At 32.2% G+C, this 24,853-nt stretch overlaps 1 protein-coding gene and 1 long non-coding RNA gene across 2 annotated transcripts; one reads left to right on the plus strand and one right to left on the minus strand.

The window, feature by feature from the left end:
- Positions 1-3,450: 3,450 nt before the first annotated feature.
- On the minus strand, positions 3,451-18,312 carry LOC111624234. The gene is made up of 3 exons (XR_002756540.1): positions 18,257-18,312; positions 8,329-8,612; positions 3,451-3,662 (listed from the first exon to the last, which is right to left on the minus strand). It is a non-coding gene; the product is annotated as an uncharacterized LOC111624234 (long non-coding RNA).
- LOC111624225 (NADH dehydrogenase [ubiquinone] 1 alpha subcomplex subunit 6-like) lies at positions 13,817-20,295 on the plus strand. Its single transcript, XM_023367041.1, has 3 exons — positions 13,817-13,972; positions 15,453-15,568; positions 19,935-20,295. The coding sequence occupies exons 1-3, from the start codon at positions 13,846-13,848 to the stop codon at positions 20,061-20,063; spliced, it is 372 nt and encodes a 123-aa protein (XP_023222809.1). The 5' UTR covers positions 13,817-13,845; the 3' UTR covers positions 20,064-20,295.
- Positions 20,296-24,853: the final 4,558 nt, after the last annotated feature.

Consider the following 24,853-nt stretch of genomic DNA (forward strand, 5'->3'; position numbering starts at 1 on the left):
TAAGAAAAATTGACTTTTTGGTTAATTGATATAATAATAAAGTGTACAGATAATGACAATTTACAATTGTATTGATGGAATAAGGTAACGCAACACTTGGGCGATCTGCAATGACGAAGACTTCTATGAGAAGTTCCCTCTATTTAGGTGTTAAACACTATGAGAAACTGAAACTTACTTTGTTGTTAGACACTATGAGAAAACTGAAACCTATCTTGGTGTTAGACAATCTGAGAAACTATCCCTATTTAAGTATTAGACAGTATGAAACAACTGGAACCTCCCTTGGTGGTAGATACAAGGAGAAAACTGGAACATGAAAACTGCTCCTATTTAAGTGTTAGAGACTGTGGGAAACTGGAATCTACTGTGGTATTAGATGCATTAAAAAATGCAAAAAACTCTACATGGTCAACTCTTTACTCAGAAGCGAACCCACGACTGTGTTTTCAGCTATTTCATCCACTCGATCACTGGCGAGCCGATTGACAATTTAGAGAAATTTCGTATAAATTTTTTCCCACATTTAACACCATTTCTTTTCATTTTAAACTTATATTAAAATCCGTTTTAAAAATGTTNTATAATATATAATAAATAATACAAATGAATTATTAATGTGAATAAAACGTTAAGCGAAAGTCTATTAATTTTTTAACCATTAAATTATTAATTTAAAGGATCATGATAATATTTAAATCTGCTTAAGCTGGAACGTAACGACCGTTCGGAACCCAGTGTAACGTTTACCAAGGCCTCAAAAGTGTTTGTTACAGATTGTATGTTTTTTGGTAAATTTTATTTAAAAATAAACTATAATACAAGTTTCTAAAGACTGTCTCAAAAAGGCCCTAGTAAAAACTGTTTTTTTTCAGTTGATTAACGCGTTATTTTTTATTTGGGTGAGGCCTTTTTTGAGAAGATTAAGGCTTCAACCTATCATTCTGGCGATTTAGGATCGAATTTAAGCGGTCGAAAAACCTTCGAAATGTTTTACGAGTAGTCTGTTTCGGGCCCCATCCCTCTCCATCCGATCGCTCCTCATTGCGGGCCCGTTCGAACCATCGACGAATATTAAAAAAATAGAGTCTCTTAGTGTCCGGAAAAAGTCAAGAATAAAATAAAAAGGAGAATGGTTCTTAATAATAATAAATATGAACCTCCTCTTCCAACTGTTACGTAAGAAAATAATAATAATAATAATTCTCTCTTTCGATTTTTATTTTCGTAAACTAATTTGAATTACAAATTTATTTTAAAAGTTTTGGCAAATTATAACATAAATCAAAATATATTAAAATGCCATATTTACATAAATAGTAATCAAAAATTTAATTTATATTGAAGTAATCAATATGCTGCGGGATAGATGTGTGTGAAGAAAGTTTTAGAAGACTATTGCTCGCCACAAAGATATTCGGAGTAAAGCATATCCTGTGGAAATGCAGGCTCTGTAGGGCCTCGCATTCAAATTCTGAGAGAAAGAGGCATATCCGAACATGATCGACGTGCTTTGCTTTATTGGATTGGTTTGGATTGATAGAATTTGCCAAAGGTTTCTCCTCAAGAGGATCTTTAAGAGTTCGTCATCAAGAGGATCTCCAAGGTTTCTCATCAAGAGGATCTTTAAAAGTTCCTCATCAAGAGGATCTTTAAGAGTTCCTCATCAAGAGGATCTCCAAGGGTTTCTCATCAAGAGGATCTCCAAGGGTTCCTCATCAAGAGAATCTCCAAAAGTTTCTCCTGAAGAGGATATCCTATACAAAACTTTCCTGGGGGATTTCCTCCTAAATAGGACATTGATCCTAATTTAGGTGTTAGACACGTGAAGAAAACCTGGAAAGTTCCAGGCAGTCAGTCCATTGGTAGGGTGCGAACCCTCGACCAATTAACAGTGTTTAGTGGTAGTACCAATACGGCTACTGTGGGCCTTTTTAGGGCCTCGTCTCACTGTTCACTTCTAATATTTTTATTCTACATCTGTAACTGTATAGAGCTGAGTACCTTCCAATTGCAGAAGAACTATCTCGCTGAGAGACCTTAGTTTTAAGAAATCACTTAAGTTGAATTATTTTTACATTTATAATGCGACTGTTGAAATTTGAATTCAGAGAAATTTAATTTAATAATAAAATTTTCAATAATAAAAGCCTACTGACTCATAAAATAGTCCTATATAATATTTCATAAAAATAAAACAAATTTTAATAACTATTCTAAGTAAATTATGTAGAAAAATACCGGACAGACCCGGGTTTTATAAGAATTAAACGTAATTCTTAATTATTTTGGGGGGTTTTTAATGTACTGTACGCATACACAAGATATGTGTACGTTTTCAAATTAAACTTTAACGATCGAAAAATAGATCGTTAGACAATTATTTATTCATATCTATTCGGAAAATTTCATATAGAAATAATCTATATTTAGTTATGAAATAAAATTTTCGATATGTTCCTAGCAGATCAAAACTTAAAGCTTAATCTTTGATTTCCCTTCATCGTAATTGTAAAGATCTTGATCAAACTGATGAAAATTTATGATAATGAATATTAATGATGAAAATTTCTTATTTTTGTGATTTATTTTATGGAATGAATAAAGAAAATATCCAAAATGTAGGGAATGTTTGCAGATTAGCAACTAGCAAAAACAGAGCATCAAAGACATGAAGATCCAACAAGAGCCGATGTCGGAATTTCATGGACACAAGAGATTTCCACGGAGAAAATTTAGTTCTAAAACTCGCAGCTAAGAGACTTGTGGGCAACGAGTGGCCTCCCCCCCCCAAAAAAAACACTAGACGTAATGCACACGTGTTACGATTAATTTCTCGTCATAAAACTGCCCAGGCATACGAAATACCATTCGTATTATTGCAGATCAGCAGCCATGGTCATAAACGTGCGTACCTGAACGTGTCTTTCTTCGTAAAATCTTTTTGTAAATGCTCTTTGAAAGTTACGACACTAATAAATTGTGCCAAAGTTACTTTTTTTTTCCGTTTGCAGCGCTAAAAGTCCCCCAGTGTGTTTAGGAACTAAATCTTTTTTCGCAGAAATCTCTTTCGCACATCCGGAAACGTCAGAATATCAAATTTGGTCGAATTTAGACTACTAAATATCACTCCAGACAGGTTTTTCCCTTTATTTTTTAAAAATTTTCCCTTTGGCACAGAAGTTTAAAACTTCAAACTTTCAGTTTAAATTTATTAAAGTGAAGGAAATTTATCGTAAATGAAGGATTTATTTTCTTCTTTTTAATACTTACAGAAAGTATTTTAATTACATTTACGTAAAATTTTAATTTAATGCCATGTGTGCAGAAAGCGACGTTACGATAATGACGACGATTAAATTGGATACTCATGAATTAGTGTAGGCTTAATCGTTTTTCCTAATTATTTTATCGCAATGTCTTAGTGGTTTACTACTGGCCAGGTGGATAAAACTACTGAACGGTCGCGGACTTGCGCCTCACCCACGTGCTGCCCACGTGGTTTTCCGAGCACTCTTCACGTGTCAAACATCTAAGTATGGTCCAGCTTCCCGTAGAGGACCTTACTGGGAAGCAAACCCTCTTGGTACGTGTCCAACACATAAATAGGGGCCAGCTTCTCGCAGAGGTCCTATTGGCTAATTTGAGAGTAGCGATGAGTTCTATAAGAAAAAAAAATGCAAATTTTAGTAACGAGTTAAAATCATTAAGCCCGATCCTACTCGAGATACGACACGTGACCACCCTCTGTCTATCCAACCCCTCGACCCTTAACCTCCAAAATTTAACTGCATCGATCCCCCTAAAACACAAACTTTCCTGCAAAATTTCAGAAATTTTCGACAAAAATCACAGGAGTTATTAAGCTTCAAAGTGGCCCTCCACACACACATACAGAAAAAATTCCCATTAATTTTTTCTCGGCGTTTCAATGTCCCATCATGTACATGACTACAGTGTAGTACCTACACACGGTTAAATTCTACATTCGATTATGTTTATCGGGTTTGGTGTGGAGAGGAAGGGGTGGATCACCCCCTAAAACATCATTAAAGTACATTGTCATCTGACTTACTTATGCCTTCAAAGTTTCTTCTAACTTAATTATAAAGGGATGAAATTGGAGTTACAGGATACAAGCAAGATAAATAAGAGTATTTAATGAATAATAATAAGGTATTTTTCTAATATTTTCGAGTTTATATTCTCCCTCTATCCCTCTTAAAATATTCCCTAAGTCTAAATAGGAAAATATGACACAGATTTTACTAGAGAGGGACTTTTATCCATTACTTTTAAAAACAATCTTGAAGGAAATTGTTTTTATTTAATTAGAACAATAATTAGAGTATGGGCACGAGGAAAAGTTTGGAATTTGTAAAAGTTTATTCGAAGCGAAACGAAGCTTAAAATAAGTAGTACAGATCCATCTTCATTGAAGCGCATTGATTTAAACAAGGTTTTTCTTTCGTTCTCTTAAGCAGGTTATTTGAGCGACACGAAGCGCATTAAGAGTAATCGAGTTAGCCATTTCTTTCTTCCGCTCTCCTCCTTGATGATCAAATTTATTGATATTGATGATGCTCTTCCATTTGTCAAGATTTCTCCACGTTATTGCGAAAATAAATCGCTGATATTTCTTCTTACGAATTCCACATCTAAGACGTATCGTCGATAAGACATTCCATTAAAACCCTAATGCCGCCTCGATTAATTCTCGCGTTTTCTTAAATAAGATTAAACACTACATTTTTATATTATACTTCATATTCTATTCCATATTCTTCTCTATATTCTATATTATAGTCCATATTCTAGTCCCTATTCCATTATATTCTACTCTACGTTCTATTCTACTTAAGTTTACAATTTCCTACATTAAATAAGCGTGAAAATCAGAAATCAATTATAAAAAAAGCAATCAAAACGTTTCTTGTTAGAGATAATTAAAAAAAAAAAGGAAGAAAAATCAGAAGTTTCTTCCTTAATGAACAGATTATTGATTTAAAAAATTGTAATCTCAGTTCGTGTGGAACAGAATTATCGAAATTAACATACAATGTTTTAAATTTATTATTAATTCTATGGAAGGGAATTGTATGGAACCTTCTCTACTCATTGTATTCGTTGCAACAAATACGGGGTGGCCCATAAGTCGCTTTACCGTTTATAACTTTAATAACTTTTCTCTTGTTAGGCTATATATATATATATATATTTAATTTGTTTCACAATTTATTCCCTGGAATTTTAGTATGCTCCATTGTTCTATATGCTATCCCGCGATTTATTAGCATCAAACCAATTTCGATCGCACGTAAAAATGCCAAGAAAGAGCACGTGCTGGCGAAGCGAAGAATGGGGGAATCATTTACGTGACGTCATTTTCCATATATTGTTTAAAAATTCCATTTTCCTGTACTTTATTACAACATTAAAGAACTTATTCCATTTTTAAATGGTAAAGCGACTTACGGGCCAATCCGTAGTTATTCTCAAAGTTTTTTTTAAAAAATATTTCTAAATTTAAAAAGGAAAATTCAGAAGCAATTCTCGTTTCCTTTTCTTTAAATTTTTATTCGATAATAATCTGTAATTTTATTAAATTAAGCAATAATAATAATAATAATAATCAAATTTTGATTATATTTAATATATTCCTATTGAATTACATTGTTCAAATATTTTCCTAACTAACTAACTTCAAAATTGTGTGATATTCCATAATTTTGAGCTTTATTTTTAAGTAAATTAACATAAAATCATCGAGATAACAGCGTATAAGAAGGATATTATTTACTTTGCTGTCCTTATAAAGAATAAGGATTTGTCCTCGGGAATACAACTTCAGTTTATAATACAGATTCTATGGGAAATTCGAGTTCGATTTATGAGTTAATGACGTTATTCGGGAACCAATTAAATCATAAAAACGTGATCGTAAAATAGGATCTTTATAAATCTCTATTTAAGTAGCTAATTAATGCATTCTACACAAGAATAAAGACACCGTAAACTCACTGAAAATGTCGAATAGACTAGTTCTGTATTATTTTGTGTCTATTTTTTTGTCATCGCTGACTACTCTACAATGCATTCGTCTTGTACACATCTGTGTAACTTCCTCGTAATAAGCATGACCGTCATCAAGGGCCTGGGCGTGCTAGGCAATTGTCTATGGCCGAATCCGTCGTAGACCCTTAAATCGATTTGTAAATCCACATTTAATCGAGTCAAAAATAATTTATTTGTTATTTGGCACCGTGCCTTTATTTGTTAAATGCTTTTTAAACACTATGAAATGTTAACTGAAAGCGTCTAGTCTTCAATTAACTGTGACTTTTTAAACACAATAAAGTGTTAACTGAAGACAATAGACTTGAATACAAAGAAGACACCAGAATTGAATACAATAAAACACCATACTCGAACACAACGAAGTGTTAACTGAACACACCAGACTTGAACAGATTCAGTTAACACTTCGTTGTGTGTTTAAAATGCATAAAAAGAATTTCCCATAAAATCTGAACATTTCGAGAATTAAAGTCTATGGTAAACCGAAACAAATATCGATACTTTCCACATAAACACTTCTAATCACGTAAACGTGTTGTTATTAAATCGTTCGTTATTATTGATAAATCGTTATTAAAATAGAAAATTCTATATAGAATTTAATTATATGTTTTTCATATTATAGAATATATCAAAAAATCGATAAAAATTAAAATATTTACATTCGTTATAGACGGAAATTTCTATAGAAAGGCTCTTATAAACTTTCGTGCTCTTAAAACACCACTTTTACATTCACAAAATAATTTGTATTTAAAATAATAATAATAAATATGATTGCGTGCAAATCTATAGAATTCATATTTTATATTTTATTGTGCTAATTCTATTTGATATCGATTTTTTTCACTGGAAAACAATTTGAAAAATTCATACTTTTGATTTAAAATTAAATAATTTTACCATTTTTCCTGATGTTTATTAGTCATTAAAAAAAAATTCAAAAATATAAGTTAAATAAAGTGATAATTTTATAGCACGAATCGCACGTTTCTTTCATTTTTCATGCCAGAAAATTATATTTTTCCATTAGTTTAATTAATTTAAATGAAACTTTTAGTAGATTTTAATTCTTTCCTCTTAGTTGACTTTTATTTATAGAGAATGTCAACAATAATTAAAATACATTATAGAAGCTTCTCTAATCGTGGCACGAGCTCTTCTAAGTTCAAAGTTCAACATGGATTCTTTATTTTCACTCTACACAATAATTTTAAACTGTTGACACAAGTTGCCATAACGACATTGGTGAAAAACATTATTGACTCGCTCGTAGAATCGTCCACACTTCATTACTAAGCTTTATTAAACTCAAGCAAGGAGCAAAGGAAGAATATTCCATCCATTTTTTAATTCTTAGTGCTCACAGGGTCCTTTTAGCAAGCCCATTATGGGTTCGACCGGGCCCACAATGAGTCAGTCGGGTAGTGAGAGTGGCCCAATGTATCCGGATGGACCACCCCAGAGTCCTTCTACATACAAAAGAATTTACATATAAACCTATTATAGATGCACTCCCAATAGTGACACCTCTCATCTCTACGTCACACGCGAGACACGGGAATAAATTTGTCTTCTGTTATCTCTTGTAGTGTATTTTTAGTCGAGTTAATCACCTTTATGGAAGGCGTGTCCACTTACAGTTGTTTTAGTCAATTTACTAAAATGAAACTAACGTAGGAAACTTCATATAATAAAATAAATTCTAAAATTTAGTTTATGTTAAATGGATTTTCTTCCATTATTTATAGGATAAGTGAATGGGGTAATCGTTGAAGCCATTAGAATTTTAATCGATGATCGTATTGTTTGATAATGGAAAGTAAATTTATACGCTGTTTATCGATAATCACTTAAGAATTAAGCGCTCTTTGTACGAGTTTCGAAAAATTTCGCAACAGGTTAGGGAAATTTCAAGAATTTTCGCCTCGTATCTTCGATATTTTCCCCTAAAATGAGGGCCAAATCTTTAAATTTAATAGCTGAAAATTTGTAGAATTTTAATTCATTCCTTATTTATTTTAATAAGTAAATATTTAGTTTTATTCTGACATATTTATGCACTCGAGACACGTAAAGAAAAGTCTAAGGATGGCGAATTGACTCCATAGAATTACATGTCAAACCGAAGAATGCGTTTAGATTATTAATATTAAAAAAATAAAGAACTTTTTCTATCATACGTAAAGCACGAAAACTATTTTATGAAGTAAATTTAAATTCTATAGGTTTAAGCTTAAGTAAACTCACCTTTTAATTGCTCCTTCTTTAACGTAGAGAATAAAATATATCAATTTTTCAAGGCAAACGGCTGACAACTAGGGAATCTTTCACGTAGAGACGACATATTTGACAGAATTAATCCAGATTGATGTTGGCTCTATGGAAAGTCTTGGTATAGTACATCGTAGTCCGTGGTGCAGTTCGCATTCCGCTCTCTACTCGAATCGATTGACTCTACACACCTGACGTTCAATGTGTGGATCAATCAAAAAAATACGTCACTCCCGTCACACCCCTTTTGTAGGCTGCTACTTTAAAAAAAAAAAAAAAAACGCTTTAGAAAGTTGCAAAGAATGGATTTTATCATAAAGAATCTTTCAGATAAAACGTCTCTTTGATCGATAGTCTGCAAAAATATCCCGATTTGTCCCCAAGAAAATAGTAATCTGCTCTTTATACTGTCGTTACCGTTCGTCTATTGTGTAACGTCTAAACTTCGAGCGTTAATTCTGATATTAGGAGTATTTATATATTCTGAGATTATGGTATGAATCGATAAAAATGTTAAAAGTTTACGCTTTACTTCTATAAAAAAAAATCTATATTATTTTTATTTTCTGTAATAAAACTGTTAAATCGGGTGTTCTTTCTCGTTTCTTTCTTTGTGAGATGTGTTAATTGATAATTTTTTTTTAATAGAAAGTATAAGAAAAATTGACTTTTTGGTTAATTGATATAATAATAAAGTGTACAGATAATGACAATTTACAATTGTATTGATGGAATAAGGTAACGCAACACTTGGGCGATCTGCAATGACGAAGACTTCTATGAGAAGTTCCCTCTATTTAGGTGTTAAACACTATGAGAAACTGAAACTTACTTTGTTGTTAGACACTATGAGAAAACTGAAACCTATCTTGGTGTTAGACAATCTGAGAAACTATCCCTATTTAAGTATTAGACAGTATGAAACAACTGGAACCTCCCTTGGTGGTAGATACAAGGAGAAAACTGGAACATGAAAACTGCTCCTATTTAAGTGTTAGAGACTGTGGGAAACTGGAATCTACTGTGGTATTAGATGCATTAAAAAATGCAAAAAACTCTACATGGTCAACTCTTTACTCAGAAGCGAACCCACGACTGTGTTTTCAGCTATTTCATCCACTCGATCACTGGCGAGCCGATTGACAATTTAGAGAAATTTCGTATAAATTTTTTCCCACATTTAACACCATTTCTTTTCATTTTAAACTTATATTAAAATCCGTTTTAAAAATGTTGAATTAAAAAAAAATATATTGAATAGAATAATAGATTTTCCCCCCTATATTTCCTTCGTAAGAAAAGAAATTAGCTTACTTTACTTTTATGCAAATGCTTTTCTAAACTACAGACTTGTAAAGTACGAGGAAGCACGACTATGAGATAACAACAATGAAAATCTTTTCAGTATTCTGCCGTTATCGGATCCTTCTACACCAGGGACGAACGTTTGTATAGATAGTAGGCTTTTGGGTCGACATTTGCATTTAGGAAATTACCGAGATGGCAATTCGACCGTATGAATCAGTCAGCAGCCAATTTAATCAGTAGACTTCTTGTAACGTTACGAGATTCTATAAATGGATGAGAAAGATTAGGAATTGTTGTTAATCCCATACAACTATCGCTTGACGGAGCATTTTTATCCAACTTATTCTCCTGCCATGTAATAAAAACAAAGAAATTATGCCATTTATATTCGTTACAATATATTTAAAAATTTATATATTAAACTTGTTTACTAATCCCAAATTAAATAAATTAAGCTGTGCCTTAATTTTTAATTTGTAACAGAAGTTATGACCCTACTAGCTCTTTTGTGATACAGCTTCCTACTAGCTCCTCTGTAATAGGATCTCTCCTGTTTCTACTTATAATCTTTCCTGTGATTGGAACTATTAAGGCCTTATCACAGGCTCGGGCCTCAAAAAACAGAAACAAAAGAAAAAGCTACAAATCTTGTGCTTTGTGGAAAAATTCGAGAGTTTTTTTTTTTTGTATGTATGAATCTTCTATATGTGTGGGAGGCACGATTTTGTTTACCCTGTTTAAAGCTTAATAACTCCTGTGGTTTTTGTCGAAAGTTTCTGAAATTTTGCAGGATGGATTGTTTATTAGGGAGGTTGATGCTATTAAATTTTAGTGATTGAAGGTCGAGGGGATGAGGAGATAAAGGGAGTCGTGTGTATCTCCAGTAGGGTCAGAATTAATGACGATTTTACGTTAATAGCATTTACAATTTTTCTATAAAACTCATCTCTACCGTCTAAATTAAATTAATTAATTAAGCATTTTGCTATTTTATAATAGTTAAAAATATAAAACGTTTTTAAATAAAATATCATAATAGATGATGCCACCAAATGTTGCCAGGAAAGTTAAGCAACTCGTTGCTGGATTTTTAATTCGGATATGCTGGCAACTGAGTAGTGAAAGTCCCCAGAGTGTTTAAGGTGGCAGCCTACTATTCTGGAGAACCCAGACGAGTCGAAAAACCCTAAGAATCTTTATAGAGTAGTCTCCCTCTCTCACCACCCAGTTGCCCAATTGTGGTCCTGGTCAAACCCATAAGGGCTTGCTAAAAAGGTCCTCTTAGGGCGGAAAGAGTTTTTTAAAAAAAAAAAAATCATATTATACCGACCTTCAATTTCTTATCTTGTTAAATTTACACGTAGACAGTAGCAAATAACACTAGATTATATTTTAGAAACGTTCATTCATTAAAATAATTTAAGTTAAGGCCATACATTTTTGTATTTTCCTCGCTATTTATTTACTCCTAATTGAATAATTGAAAGACGGGCGATTCTATTTTGGCAACTTGATGTCAATCACGTGTCAAGGGGTGCAGAAATTACAAGATGCTTTCCGTTACTATAACGCATTCTTATCGGCATTAACCTTACAACTAAATGAATTTGTCTCACTTCGTACCGGTTTGCACGAGTCGAACGTTTTAATTAAATTTTACATCCGACACTTTTTACATTCGAATTAATTAATTAATTTCAAGATTGCTGGAGAATTTAATTTAATATAACCAAATGAAGTAAACTACACCCATCGTCACTTATTATCAATTCTACTATTTTTCTAATTTACTTCTATTCCTTATTATGAGATTGCTGATAAAACAATTAGAATTAAATGGCGGTTTTATAAATACAGTATTAATTGAATTACGATAAAATAATTCCAAATTCATTTGTAATTTAACGTTAGTTTTCAGCCAAACGTATGAATCGTTCTACTTATTTTTCCATTTCTTTAGATCTTTTGGTCTAAAGCTCTATTCTAGAAGACTCCAGATGGTCCAGATCTCTCTTTATGCTTTAAAGCTTTTTGCTTTATAAATCTCTAGATCTATGTGACAAAGGCCTAAGCCTACGCTTTAGGGAGTCCAGGATCGAATTCCTCCTCTCTTTCATTCCTCACATCTGGAGATCTACAGAAAATGAGCTATTATTTATATGACGACGTCACAATACTCTCAGTTTTAATAGTGTCGTGCCCTCGTACGGTACATCATATTTTTCCTGTTAACAATGGAATCGTGCCGGTCATCTATTTAATTAACTCCGTTCGGAATAAAATTTTTGAATTGAAATAACGTGACTTCCGGTCCAAACAGAAATTTCGTAAATACAGTAGAGCGTCGTTTATCCGAAACGTCGGTTATCCGAAAGCATTCCAATCGGCAAATTTAAATTTTCGCTAGTGTTGTGGCGCTGCAATCTTTGACTATATCTTGGGCTATTCCAATATTTTTTTTTTGTTGGTGTGTGTTTTTTAGCTGGCAGCACTGGCACTTTTGTGTGGTGTTTTTCTGAGGACTGTGTGTGGTGCTGAATCGAACGTTTTTGATACTAGATCAACTTCTAAAGTATATTTTTTTGGTTTTTATATTTTTTTAAATATTTATTTTGTTTGTACAAAATAAAAAAAAATAATTTTTAACGATACAATAGCCACGATTATTATTTTAAAAAGTTTTCGTTATGCTTAATATCGACGAAAATTCAACGCAAAGCGACACGCAACGGAGAAAAATTTTAACATGGGATAGATAAATACATTTTTCGTGCATAATCGGTTATCCGAAAAATTAGTTATCCGAACAACCCTAGTCCCCAATTGATTCGGATAAACGACGCTCTACTGTAGTTTAATTGGAGCTTCCGTCTCCTAAGCTTTCCATTTCTGGTCTCGAATTTCATCTATCTAACACCGTCGGCATCATTCATTTGTTGCCTTATTCAACACCCGTTAGAATATCTCACAGCTACCTGCGAGTCCTAGTGTTTGCTTCCCCCAAAATTGGTGCAAATATACTGTGAATTCTTATTTCTTAATAACCATCTAAACTCCTTTGAACTGAATTTGGATGGTATGAACGCCTGGCAACGGCGTTATATACTAGTCCGTAGAAGTTCCTAGCCGAACGAGAAACTAATTTTATAATTCAAATCAGATGCTTAATTGAGAATGTCTTTAGGCACACCTTGATGACGACGCCCGCATGTAGTGAGCATCCTGCACATCCGTTTGCTGCAGCCTGGACCTATGCCATCAATTCAATCTAATCCATTATGCACAACTGACAGAATTTGAAAAAAAGCCACGTCATCGAGCTGAGGTAAACAATATAGTCGAATTGCCGTTCTGATCTGACTTTGAGGACCTCCTCAAATTTCAGAACTTTAAGGTATTGGGAATAATGAATACAGCGGACAGACTCTGAATGCCAGAGATAGAACACCAAGATAGGTGATCGTCTGATCGTGAGACAAGCACTGCAATCGTGTTTTGTTTGATGCAATTCACAACACGTTGTGATCTGCGGATAGAGATCACTTCCGGAAGGACTTTCTACATGAAACTGGCCTTATGTAGGTGTTAGACAAGTGAAGAAAACCCGGAAAACTCCACGTGGTTAGTTCGGCTGGTCAGGTGCGAGAACACGACGAACTACCAGTGCTCACGGTTTCATACAGTAGGCCACTGATAGGCGCAATGGCGTCTTTGTCTACTATCCAGAAACTTCCACAGCCTTGTTACAGAACACTGTCTTTTTCCCGTAAATTGGCAGGCAACTAATACGCATCCTTCCATTGTTGCCTTTGTTTTCAGTAATGTCATAACAGAGAAGCATTATATTTTTATTCTTTACCCAGTGGACAGCAAGAGAGCCTTTTATGGTTATCATTACCATTATGGTTAGGCAAGGCCAACAAAGAGATGATGAGACTATTGATGTTATTGAATAGTTTTTAGCAAAATTATATTTCAGAAATACTGTATTGAAATATTGATCGTCGCGTATGGCAAAAACATAAATTAAAATAAGGATTATTTTTTAATAATTTTGTAATTTTATAATAATTAATATAATTAAAATAAAGGTAAAAATTTGAATTATTTGTTATTAAAATGGTTTTTTTTTTTTTTAAATGTCTATTTATATAGTTGTGACGATAGAGGGCGATTAGACAAAAGATGGCCGGACATGTAGTGAAATCAGTTCCTAGACAGGTGAAACCCATTTTATCTGTTGATACTGCCGAAGCCAGAAGACGAGTACTTAATTTGTATAAAGCCTGGTATCGACAGATTCCTTATATCTGTATGTATTAAATGTTTTTGTTTAAATTTTGCATGAATCGATATTTATAACCTATGAAACGAATGGTGAATTATAAGAAGTTGGTAAGATGTGAACTGTGAATGAGGGATTTGCCATACTCCAGAATTGTAGACTCCCTACACGTTCAAAAAAAGTCAAAAGGGCCACACCTGTACATGTGACCCTTTGCCGCGAAAGTCAGTTGTTACCTTGAACTAGCATAGCACTGTTAAATAGTTAAAAGCAATAGTCTTTAGCAGAAAAATAGAAGTTCCAATTGCATATGTCCTGGAAATAGGCAGATTTCAGAAGGGCTGTGTCTTGCAGAGTCACATGTAGAAGTATGGTTCCTTTATTTTTTGCTCCTATGGGTATGATCTACTGTTCTAATAAGGTCCCGGCTGTCTCATTCGGAGGAGTAATTGTACCAATGAATCTCCTGGATCACAATATGGATACAATTATATTAATTTTTCAGAAAAATGCATAATTATGTGATAGTTAAATATTAAGCATTTTCTCAAAAATAATCAAAAACTATTTACCATATTTTTAAGTAGGAGTGTGCTCTTATTTGGAAATAAAATAAGTAAATTTTTATAAAGGCTTGAAATTTTAAATGGTTCTCCAATGTATTTTCATTGTTAAAGTGAATTTCTCGAGTTTATTTTTAAGAAAGCTTAAACTAAGAAATGTGCTGAATACTGTACTCTGGAATTTACCAATTGACATTACTAATGAAGGCTTGCTTAATTAAATGACACATCTTATCTCAATATTGAAAGTGATTTTTCTTATACTTCTCATCATTTCTTTAAATTAAACAAAAAATGTTATGTTTGAATTAGAGAGAAATTTTTTTTATATTATTCCTTTAGCAAATTTAAGGATCTAGAGGAAATATTTGAATTAAAAACATTTGAATTATCCAGGTTCTACTGTGTAAACAAAATATTCTCAAAAAATTAATTATTAAATCCAAAAAACTAAAGCATACATTACTTTACATATATAAAATACTCAGTTTCTTGTGTTAATTTACTATAATTTCAATAAAACTAGGAATTTTCTGAGAAAATGGAACTGAACTCCATGGCATAAGTTTTTCTGTTTTGGCCTTACTCGAAAGTAGTGATGTGCTTTTAACGTTGTCTAAAGCAGTTTAAAACCTGTAGGTTCGAGGGATGACATGCACATACAATGTCATAATAAATTATTTAATAAAGAAATTTTATCTGCAATGACAGAGGAAATATGTAGAGACAAATGAACTACAATAAGCAATAATAGTCTAAATCACCATCCCACACAGAGAAATGCACAGAACTTTCTCTTAAAAATATGCAATTTGTTTACAACAATAAAAACACTATCTTTGAATTTCACTTCTAGTGTGTAAATAGTTCGTATTTTATCATCAGAGGTCATTATATCTAAAATAATTTATAATTAAGCCTGATTTAATCATGATTTTTTTTAGGTTCTGAATATTATATTCCCGTTTCTGCACAACAGGGAAGAGAGAAGCTACGAGAACTTTTCAATAAAAACAAATATGTCAGCGATATAAGAGCCATAGATATGTTAGTTATAAAAGTAAGATTTTTATGAATTATTACACTTTATAATCCAATATTTTAAGTAATTTATTTTGTATAAAAAGCTGAGAAAGTATATATTCACTATGAAAATTTCAGCATATTCATTTTTAATTTTCCAAGTTTAATCTTCCATAGATCAAAACTAAGGGATTCCCCATCTCTTTTCATTAAAACTGCAATATTTTTGCAGATTTTTAATATCTGCACTTGATACATCTTTTCGGCCTAGTTTATGGACCTGCTTCAGGTTCTGTACTTATGAATTGAACTGTTTACTGAGTATTCCAAAATAGAAATGTTCCAACGTTTAAATTTATGTTTATAAAAATCAAATAATATAATACAGGTAACCCCCTGGTAGGCCGTATAACACGGCACTTCTATAGCACAGATTCACTCTAATACGGTTCGAGAATTGGGAACATCCCCTGTATAACACAGTGGTTTTATAGCACGGGTTCACTCTAACACTGTTTGGGAATTGGGTAAAACCCTCGTACAACATGAAATGTAATAAAGGGTGCGTTCTTTTGTACTTCTGCATAACTCCGCACGAGCATTCTAATTGTTTTTGTGGCTACTTTGAATGTTCTTTCAACAAATAATCCATTTAATGGTTAAATTTTACAATTGGGACCCTTTTTTTGCCTCTAAAAGCTCATTTTAGAATTATAGATTCCTCCATCACAATATTGATAGTGCAGGACCCGCCATCTTTCTTTCACTGTTGTTCCTAAATGCCTACAAACAGCGGCACACACCCATTGCAAAGCGACCACTATTAACGAATGCACCCAAAAACTTACCAGTTGATGCTCATGCTGAGATCATCATATAGGATGAATAATCCTCTGGTAAAATATTTACTTAAATAATAAATAAATATTTTACCTATGAGAAAAATGAATAATAAATCTGATTTAAATAAGGATTTAACAGCATGTTTTTTAATTTTTGGAACCTAACCCCCCTTTTTACACTAGTTCTTTGTTTCGTGTAACACGGATTCGCATAACACAGCAATTTTTTGGAACATAACTCCCGTGTTATATGGAGGTTACCTGTATGTTGAATTAGATAAAGATAATTCGGCTGCAATTTGAAAAAATTGGAGACCTATAAATTCCCACTGCCATCTGTCTGTCTTTCCTTAATCTCGAGAATGGAGTTAGATGAAAGACAAGGCCAGGTATGGAAATCTTAAGGACAGAGGCCCCGATTAACTATATATAAACTTCCAATGCAAATGCTAGTGCTGTAATAAATCTATTTTTAGCAATGCCATATCTGCATTTCTTTAGTCGTGGTCAATGACTGTTTCTAATAACATATTGCTGGAAGACATAAGGAAGATGTGATATTGATTAATGTTAAGATAAGTTCCAGCTTTGAATGACTCATTGTCTGTTATCATTACCTGTATTACTACAGATGCAAAAAACATTGTAAAAAATAACTTTTCCAGACTGTGGGGAATCTCTATAGTGTATTCTACAGTTTATGGTAATTTTTAAGTTTTTGAGATTTTTATTTTGCAAACAACCAATAATTTATGATTTTATTACAATTTAGTTTTAAGGGATACACACAAATTATTAATCAAAAGTTTTCAGAGTTTGTGTTACTTGTTTTAAAAACTCTAGTAAAAAAAAAAAAAAAGAGACTGTGTGATAAAATGACAATGACCAGAGTTGCTCAGTTAACCACTAAAAAATTTGAAAAAGTATTGTATTCAAATTAGTAGAATTGTTGTAAATAGCAAATTAACATTCATATCAATCAGGTCAGGCTTACCTAATATAACAAAACATGGCAAATTTTTTTGATATTTGCTGCAACGTCACACTGTTTGTTTGCTTAAGTTTTTCTTTCATTCTGTCTTATTATATGTAAATTTTCTCTATTCTTTTCTTGTGTCTTGTAAATGTTGATTCCAATTGTAACTCCATGTCAAATTGGTCTTTCTTGCAATAAAGCAATGCTTAAAATTTTTAGAATATATTTTAAGGAGTTGATAAAAGACAACATGAAAAAATATATAAAATATCCTTATTTATGAACAAGTGTGTCAAAAAAACAGCATTAGTATTTTATAAAATATTAATTACACACAAACCAGTTTAAATACAGTAGAGCATCGTTTATCCGAAGGTCGGTTATCCGAAGGAATTCCAGTCGACAAATTTAAATTTTCGCCAGTGCTGTGGCGCTGTAATCTTTGGCTATGTCTTGGGCTACTCAAATATTCTACGTTTTTGATACTAAATTAACTTCTGAAGTATAATTTTTTATTGTTTTTATATTTTTCAATATATTTATTTTGTTTGTACAAAATAAAAAAATAATTTTTAAAGATACAATAGTCTTCGTTAGGCTTAACATCTACGAAAATTCAATGCAAAGCGACACACAATGGAGAAAAATGTCAACACGGGATAAATTAATATATTTTTTCGTACGTAATTGGTTATCCGAAAAATAAGTTATCCGAACAACCCCAGTCCCCAATTGATTCGGATAAACAACGCTCTACTGTAAATAAAATTATTTCTATGGCATACATTTTGGAAGTGATACCTATAGCATTTTAGCCAATCAATACTTATATTTCAGCATTTCTATTGATGCATTTTTATTTCTAAAAACAAATCTATTAAAAAAAAGTATGTTTTTTAATACTTACATTTATTCTTCATTTGTTTTTCCACTTTAAAACAAATTTAATAAAGCAAAGTACTTAAATTTTTCTTACTCTGTAAAATAAGAAAATCATCATTAAACTTCAACACAACACAAAGTCTGTTCTTCAGATTAATGATAATACCAAATGTAATGCAATATAGTTGATTGAATTTGGTAATGGTTGTCTTTGTTTTCAGATTGGAATGTAGTTCAATATTATTTTTTTAGAAACACTTGATTATATTAATGTTTTGAAAACAGTGCAAACACGCATTGAGGGTTATCATGTGTATTTTTGAGTTGACAGTTATTCCTTCAGACATGAAATCCATAAATAAAACTGTACATGAGTGATAACATTTGTTGTCACTTTACTGCTTGGGTAGATTTAAATTTTTTCTTTCATTCAAATATCCATAATCACTTGGGAATATTTTCCACTTCTTTTTACATACAATATTTTAATTCTAATAATTAATGTCTGTTTAAAAGAATACATCACTAACATGTTTAGTAAAGAGTATAACAGTGTCACTTGTGGAAATGAAAGAAGTAAAAATTAAAAATTCACAAACACCTTCTACACAATGAAATAATATCTTTGAAGTGATAAAATATCATTTAATTGGTAAACATTGTTAATTGCAAATGAACATTATTGACACTTAAATTAAAGTAAAATCCATATAGTTTTTATTAAAATATTTTGTATTGACCTGATTACTTCAATTTACTAAAATCACGAGTAATCAGATTAAAAATTGCTATTTGCAATTGAGTTTTATCTGATTTGAACTTTTAACAATATTTTAGAAAAACATGAATTAAAGTTAAATTTAATAAACATGCATTTTGAATTTATTTGATATAATTGTATTTCTAGAAACAGTTCATATATACTACTGTTTTTTTTTTTTATATATATATATATATATATATAATAGTTTGAATCCATATATAACAAATATATCCTTGCTTAGATTACTTATAACTAGAAAATTAATTTCAAAGCAATTAGTATGGACAATCTGTCAATCAGGGAGACCTCAGTTTGAGTCCTGGGATAGGTGGTCTGTCCTGTATATTATTTGCTACCTTCTGTAAAACTAGGTTTTACAGAATTCAAAGGAGCCCCTTTCGGTGATATAATACTTATTGGTTATGGTCGCTGCTGCATCTGACAGCTACCAATAAGAATCGTAGTTTATGTCACGTGCAGACGATTCTCCCTCTTGCCACACTTTTATTGGCATGATGGCAACACGTGACAGAATCCCATTTCGTCACAGATTTCCCAATGACGTCATTGGCCTTGTTCCTTGGCACCCACTTGCCTCCATTTTGGTTCTGGCTAAACACTAGACAGGCATGGAAAAAAGGCCATCTTCGTGCCACAGAGTGTTAAAGAATCATCATCATTATTTTTTTCAAACAAAATGAAATATCTTTTAACATTAGAAGATATATTCCAGTTTTTTAAGTTTATTCATATAAATGAAGACCACTTTTTTGAGTTAATTTGTGCTGATTTTGGGTGTTGGTCTTCATTTACATTAAAAGATTCAGAAAGCGAATGGAATATTGTATTTAATTAACATTAAAAATGTTTAATTGTTATTAGATTTAATCATACATCAGAATTATATACAAATTTAATTTAAAAACTTTTGTATTTTTAGGGTCAAATGGAATTAGTAGAAGCTATGAACGCTTGGAAACAGAAAACTCATATTATGGCTTATTTTCAAGATACTGCCAATAAAAAACCAACTGATTTTTTATCAAAATTTTTTGCTGGCCAGGAATGATTCAAAGTGGCAAAAGAGTTATGGAAGAAAATTTTTAGAAAGTAGAAAATCTTTTACATCATGTAAGAAAGAAAAATGTAAATTAGTGTATAATAAAATCAAACTGGATATTTAGTTACCTTTCCTAATATATTGTATAATATAATAAATTCTTTACCATGTTAATTACCTTTAATCCATATTTTAACATTTAACTGTAATTCATATTAAAGTTTCATCTTATATAATTAAATCTCTCAAATTTCAATTTATTGCATTTTTATACATTTTATTGTCTAAAAGTTTATAATTTATATGTTAAAAATACATCATACAGTTTTTTATCACAGGCATAATTAGCATTATTACATTAGAAATGCAAAATATAGGATAGTGCCAATTTACCTCATTTAAATTTATAAATATTTTCAATTGAGTGGAATTTTAACCCCAAAAAAGAAATCTGTGTCATGAATATCCTGAATTGTAAACACAGTAGAGCGTCGATTATCCGAATCAATTGGGACAGGTGTTTCGGATAACCGATTGTGTACGAAAAAATATACTCTATTAATTTATCCCATCTTGACATTTTTCTCCGTTGCGTGTCGCTTCGCGTTGAATTTTCATCGATGTTAACCCTAACGAAGACTATTGTATCGTTAAAAATTATTTTTTTATTTTGTACGAACAAAATAAATATATTGAAAAATATAAAAACAATAAAAAAGTATACTTCAGAAGTTAATTTAGTATCAAAAACGTAAAATATTTGAGTAGCTGAAGACATAGCCAAAGATTGCAGCGCCACAGCACTGGCGAAAATTTAAATTTGCCAACTGGAATTCTTTCGGATAATCGACGCTCTACTGTATATATTTTCTTTTGCAAATAATTTTAAAAAATCACATGTAAATAAAATTTTACAGTTTTGACAGATTAATTTTTTATATTCATTTTTATTGGGCCCACCAGTGGCCAAGTGAATGAAAACACCAAACATGAGTAGTTTATTTTGGGTTTGAACCTGACTAACAGGTTGGTTTCCTGGGTTTTCTTTCATCTAAATGGAAACCAATTTCCTCATACAGAGCATTTCCAGGAGGTATCTTTGGAAGATCACTCTTGAAATTATATTGCATTTTATGACTAATAAGTTACATTACTCATTTAAACACAATGCACAACATTCTGGGAGACCACCATACCACACAAAATGGTTCAATGTGTAGAAACTAAACAGCCTATGTAATAAATCAGAAGACTAAACTAGGTGCTGGTGTCACAACTGACAATATATGATATCCTTAATTACAAACTCATAAAACCTGCACAGCATGTCTAAGTTTCACACCAGCTGAAGGAGGAAAAAGAACTAGGTCACCTGTCAAGGAATATGGCACTCGCTCTTTTAAATGCTAAGGAACAGGATACAATTTGATGATACTTTCGTGTATTAATTCATTCGGACATGTGGAAACCATGGCAATTCTCTTTTCTTGAGTTGGCATGCTTCATATGACTTTCAAACAAATGATTTTGTTACTATTTTTGCAAAAATGGATTGAAATTTTATAATCATTCTGTATTAGAAACCCTTTGCTTTGATGTGATTGAATATATTTCCTAGCAATTATTTTTGTTGTGGGAATGAATGTTAACATTCCTTGTTTTTGAATAATTAAGATAATCAGAAAGGAACAAAGTTTTATGAAATTAACGCTCCTTGCAGAAATTATTCAGAAATATCCTTTAATAGAAAACATCTAATGATTCCTCATTCAAAATATAAAATAATTTGGACAATAGAAAGCGTACAAATTATTTGCTGCACCTTACATTACCTTATTACTAGAATTACCTATTATTACAGATTTCAGAAAGGGTATTGAATCCCGAAGCGAGATTATCTTATTACAGACTGTTGCATCGAAGTAGCCTCCTATTGTAGACAGTAAAGAAGCCTTCCAAATATCTATGTTCGCAAAGAAATTTCCCATAAATGTTAAAATAATACCTTTATTTTCAATAGAAGTTTACAATATCACACTGATTTTCTCAATCGTCGATTAAAATTTCGTATTGAGATATTCGGCAATAAAGTTATTTTGAAATAAACGTTTAAACTAACAACTAACGCCCAAAGTATGCTACCCCGGAACATTTTCTAGGGGAGTTAAGATTGTAGACAAATAATTTCATCAATTAATTTTTGTTCGATTATTTAAATTTTTGGGTTTTTTCGCAAGTAGATTATATCAATAGAATACAGTACTGCATCAAAGCGTCCAGTTAAGGGTATTGGTTTGGTTTATTTCTTCACAGCAAAGGGACACACGGGCAATCTGCCGAGGGGGACTTTCTATGGGAAAGTAGCACCCACTTAGGTGTTACAAACGTGAAAAAAAATCCGGAAAACCACGTGGTCGTGGATTCGCGGGGCTCGATCCCACGACCACGTGGGTCAAATGGATAAAACTACTGAACTCTGTTTAGTAGTTTTCTCCATTTGACCACTTGGCAAATACATGTACTGTACTAATGAACTAATAGAGAAATAAATATCTATAAATCAAAATAAATAAATATCAAAAAGATAAATGACTTAAAATCACTTATTTCAAAATTTTTCAACTAGTATTTTGTCTTATAATTTAAATATAAAGTTGTATCAAAGAACAGAACTTTGAAAATAAATCAAAATTATATTAATTGATCATTTATTTCAGAAAAGTATTGATGTAGAATANGAATAAAAATTACTTACAACAAATTTTATTAAAACATATATGAAATAAATTTAAAAATAAATTAATTTTGTCAGAGATTTATTAAATATGGATGATGAAGACAGGGGTAGTTGTTGTGGGTTTGGTAATTCACCAGCTATCTTCCATGCAGGCAGTGATTTCAGAAGAGATGTGTCCATCGGCTGTGATGGCGTGGGTTGTGAGGAATTTAGCAAATTGATATGCAGCCTCTTTAACGGCGATCCTACTATGTGCGGGGGTCCAAACTAGTTGGATATGGCGATCGCAATTGTAGTTGTTTTGGAGTGTGTGGAAGATATGACTGGTGATGGAGTGTATGGTTGTACAGGTGGATTAAGAGCTTTAAGAATGGAGAGGGAATCCGAGCAGATGATGCCGGATTTATGGTGTTTGATAGTGTAAAAAACAGCCTGCAGAATAGCATATCCCTCGGCAGTAAAGGTGCTGTAGTTTATGGGTGGACAATGAAGGTGCTGTGTGCCTGGGGATGTAAAGTGGAAGTGGATGTTATTGGTGATATCGACAAAGATGGCTGTCGCTTTGTGGGGGAGTCTTTAGACCCATCTCTTGCAATGACTGTTTCGTCGCGACAGCACAGCAACGCGAGCCATCGCTCGGCTTCAATCAAAGACGAAGTTCTTCAAGTTTAAATTACCATATTTTTAAATTATACTTTCCTAAATCTGCACCTTCTTCCATGCGTACAACTAATTTGACGTTTTCGAAAAAGAAGCCAAATTCTATCCATCCTTTCCTGAATAATCTGCCTAGAATTTTGGAGCAACAGAATTCTGAATTACTATAATCTATTGATGTTCAATGGCATTTGTATGTAGAGAGTCGAGGTGAATTAATAAAAAAAATAAAAGGCTAGTTGACAACTATCGGTACCGGTACAAACTTTCAAAACTTATCGATATGATGGAAAATTTGAATTTGAAAACTTTGGAAAGTTCGTTTTATATTTATTGGTTTTGCACTCTCCAGTGCTTCGTGCATTTTTTTTTCCAAAATTAACTTACTGTATATCTCGGCAGATAAGACAATAGTTGAATCATAAAAAAAAACCCAAAATCCAGAGTCGTCTTATAGGACAGATACAAAAAAAAATTAGATTGAAATTTATATAAATTAAAACCATTATAAAAAGACAGTCAAACCGTAATTATTAACTGGTAGAGAGTGGGATATGTGCACAAAAGAATGGCCCATACGACGTTTTTGTGAATAGTCAAGGTCATTACTCAAATGCCGAATCAATGTTTGCAACAATCGCAAGGCACTGCTGCCAGATGCAAGAAAATAAAGTTTGTTCATTCGAAAAATTACAAAAATGGGGCATAATTTCGTATACAGTACTGTATTATTATTCAGATGATGATTGCTGATCTACACTAAATTCATAGGCAGTTGATAGTTTGGGGATCATCTTATAGGACAAATATATGCTAAAACTATAAAACTTCGACGAAAATTTATACCTCATCTTATCTGAAGGTCGTCTTATCTGCCGAGATATACGGTAATTAAAACAAACCTTTGCAACAAACTCTTAACGAAAACTATTAATGGTTTCCTATTAGCTTCCAAAAGCATCAATAAAGAATGTTTCTCATTAAATGTCTGTCAAAAAAATGCTAAATTCTTTTTGTCTGTGTAGTTTTTTTTTTTGCTTAAGCTTCTCTTGTCTTCACCCAAGTGTGAAGACAGAAGATGCCAACGAAAGACGACAAAGGGCATTTCTTCTATGTTGATATAGAGAGTTCAACAACTCCGACTGACAAAGAAAGAGCCTAAATAGAACTATACTCTCCATATCAACATGATCGCTAACATAGAGCTATACTCTCCATATCAACATGATTTGTTATTGATCGCTATGCGACTGATGAGCCAGCCGTATCCGAACGGCCTAAACGCGCGCGCGGGGAAAGAATGCCTTCCGGGAGGACTTTTATGGGGAACTGGCCTCCTATTTAGTCGTTATTGGCAAGGAGAAAACCCGGGAAACTCCAAGCAGCCAGCCTGTCCGATCGCGGC

This window comes from Centruroides sculpturatus, unplaced genomic scaffold (assembly GCF_000671375.1).
Source record: "Centruroides sculpturatus isolate CEXI.00-Female unplaced genomic scaffold, Cexi_2.0 scaffold27, whole genome shotgun sequence".
Classification (NCBI taxonomy): Eukaryota; Metazoa; Arthropoda; class Arachnida; order Scorpiones; family Buthidae; genus Centruroides; species Centruroides sculpturatus.

What these genes read in the sequence shown, in the direction of transcription:
- LOC111624225 (XM_023367041.1), top strand. Translation starts at nt 13,846, where the DNA reads ATGGCCGGACATGTAGTGAAATCAGTTCCTAGACAGGTGAAACCCATT. An exon ending in TCGACAGATTCCTTATATCT is followed by an intron (nt 13,973 to 15,452) that starts GTATGTATTAAA and finishes GATTTTTTTTAG; the next exon opens with GTTCTGAATATTATATTCCC. An exon ending in TAGATATGTTAGTTATAAAA is followed by an intron (nt 15,569 to 19,934) that starts GTAAGATTTTTA and finishes TTGTATTTTTAG; the next exon opens with GGTCAAATGGAATTAGTAGA.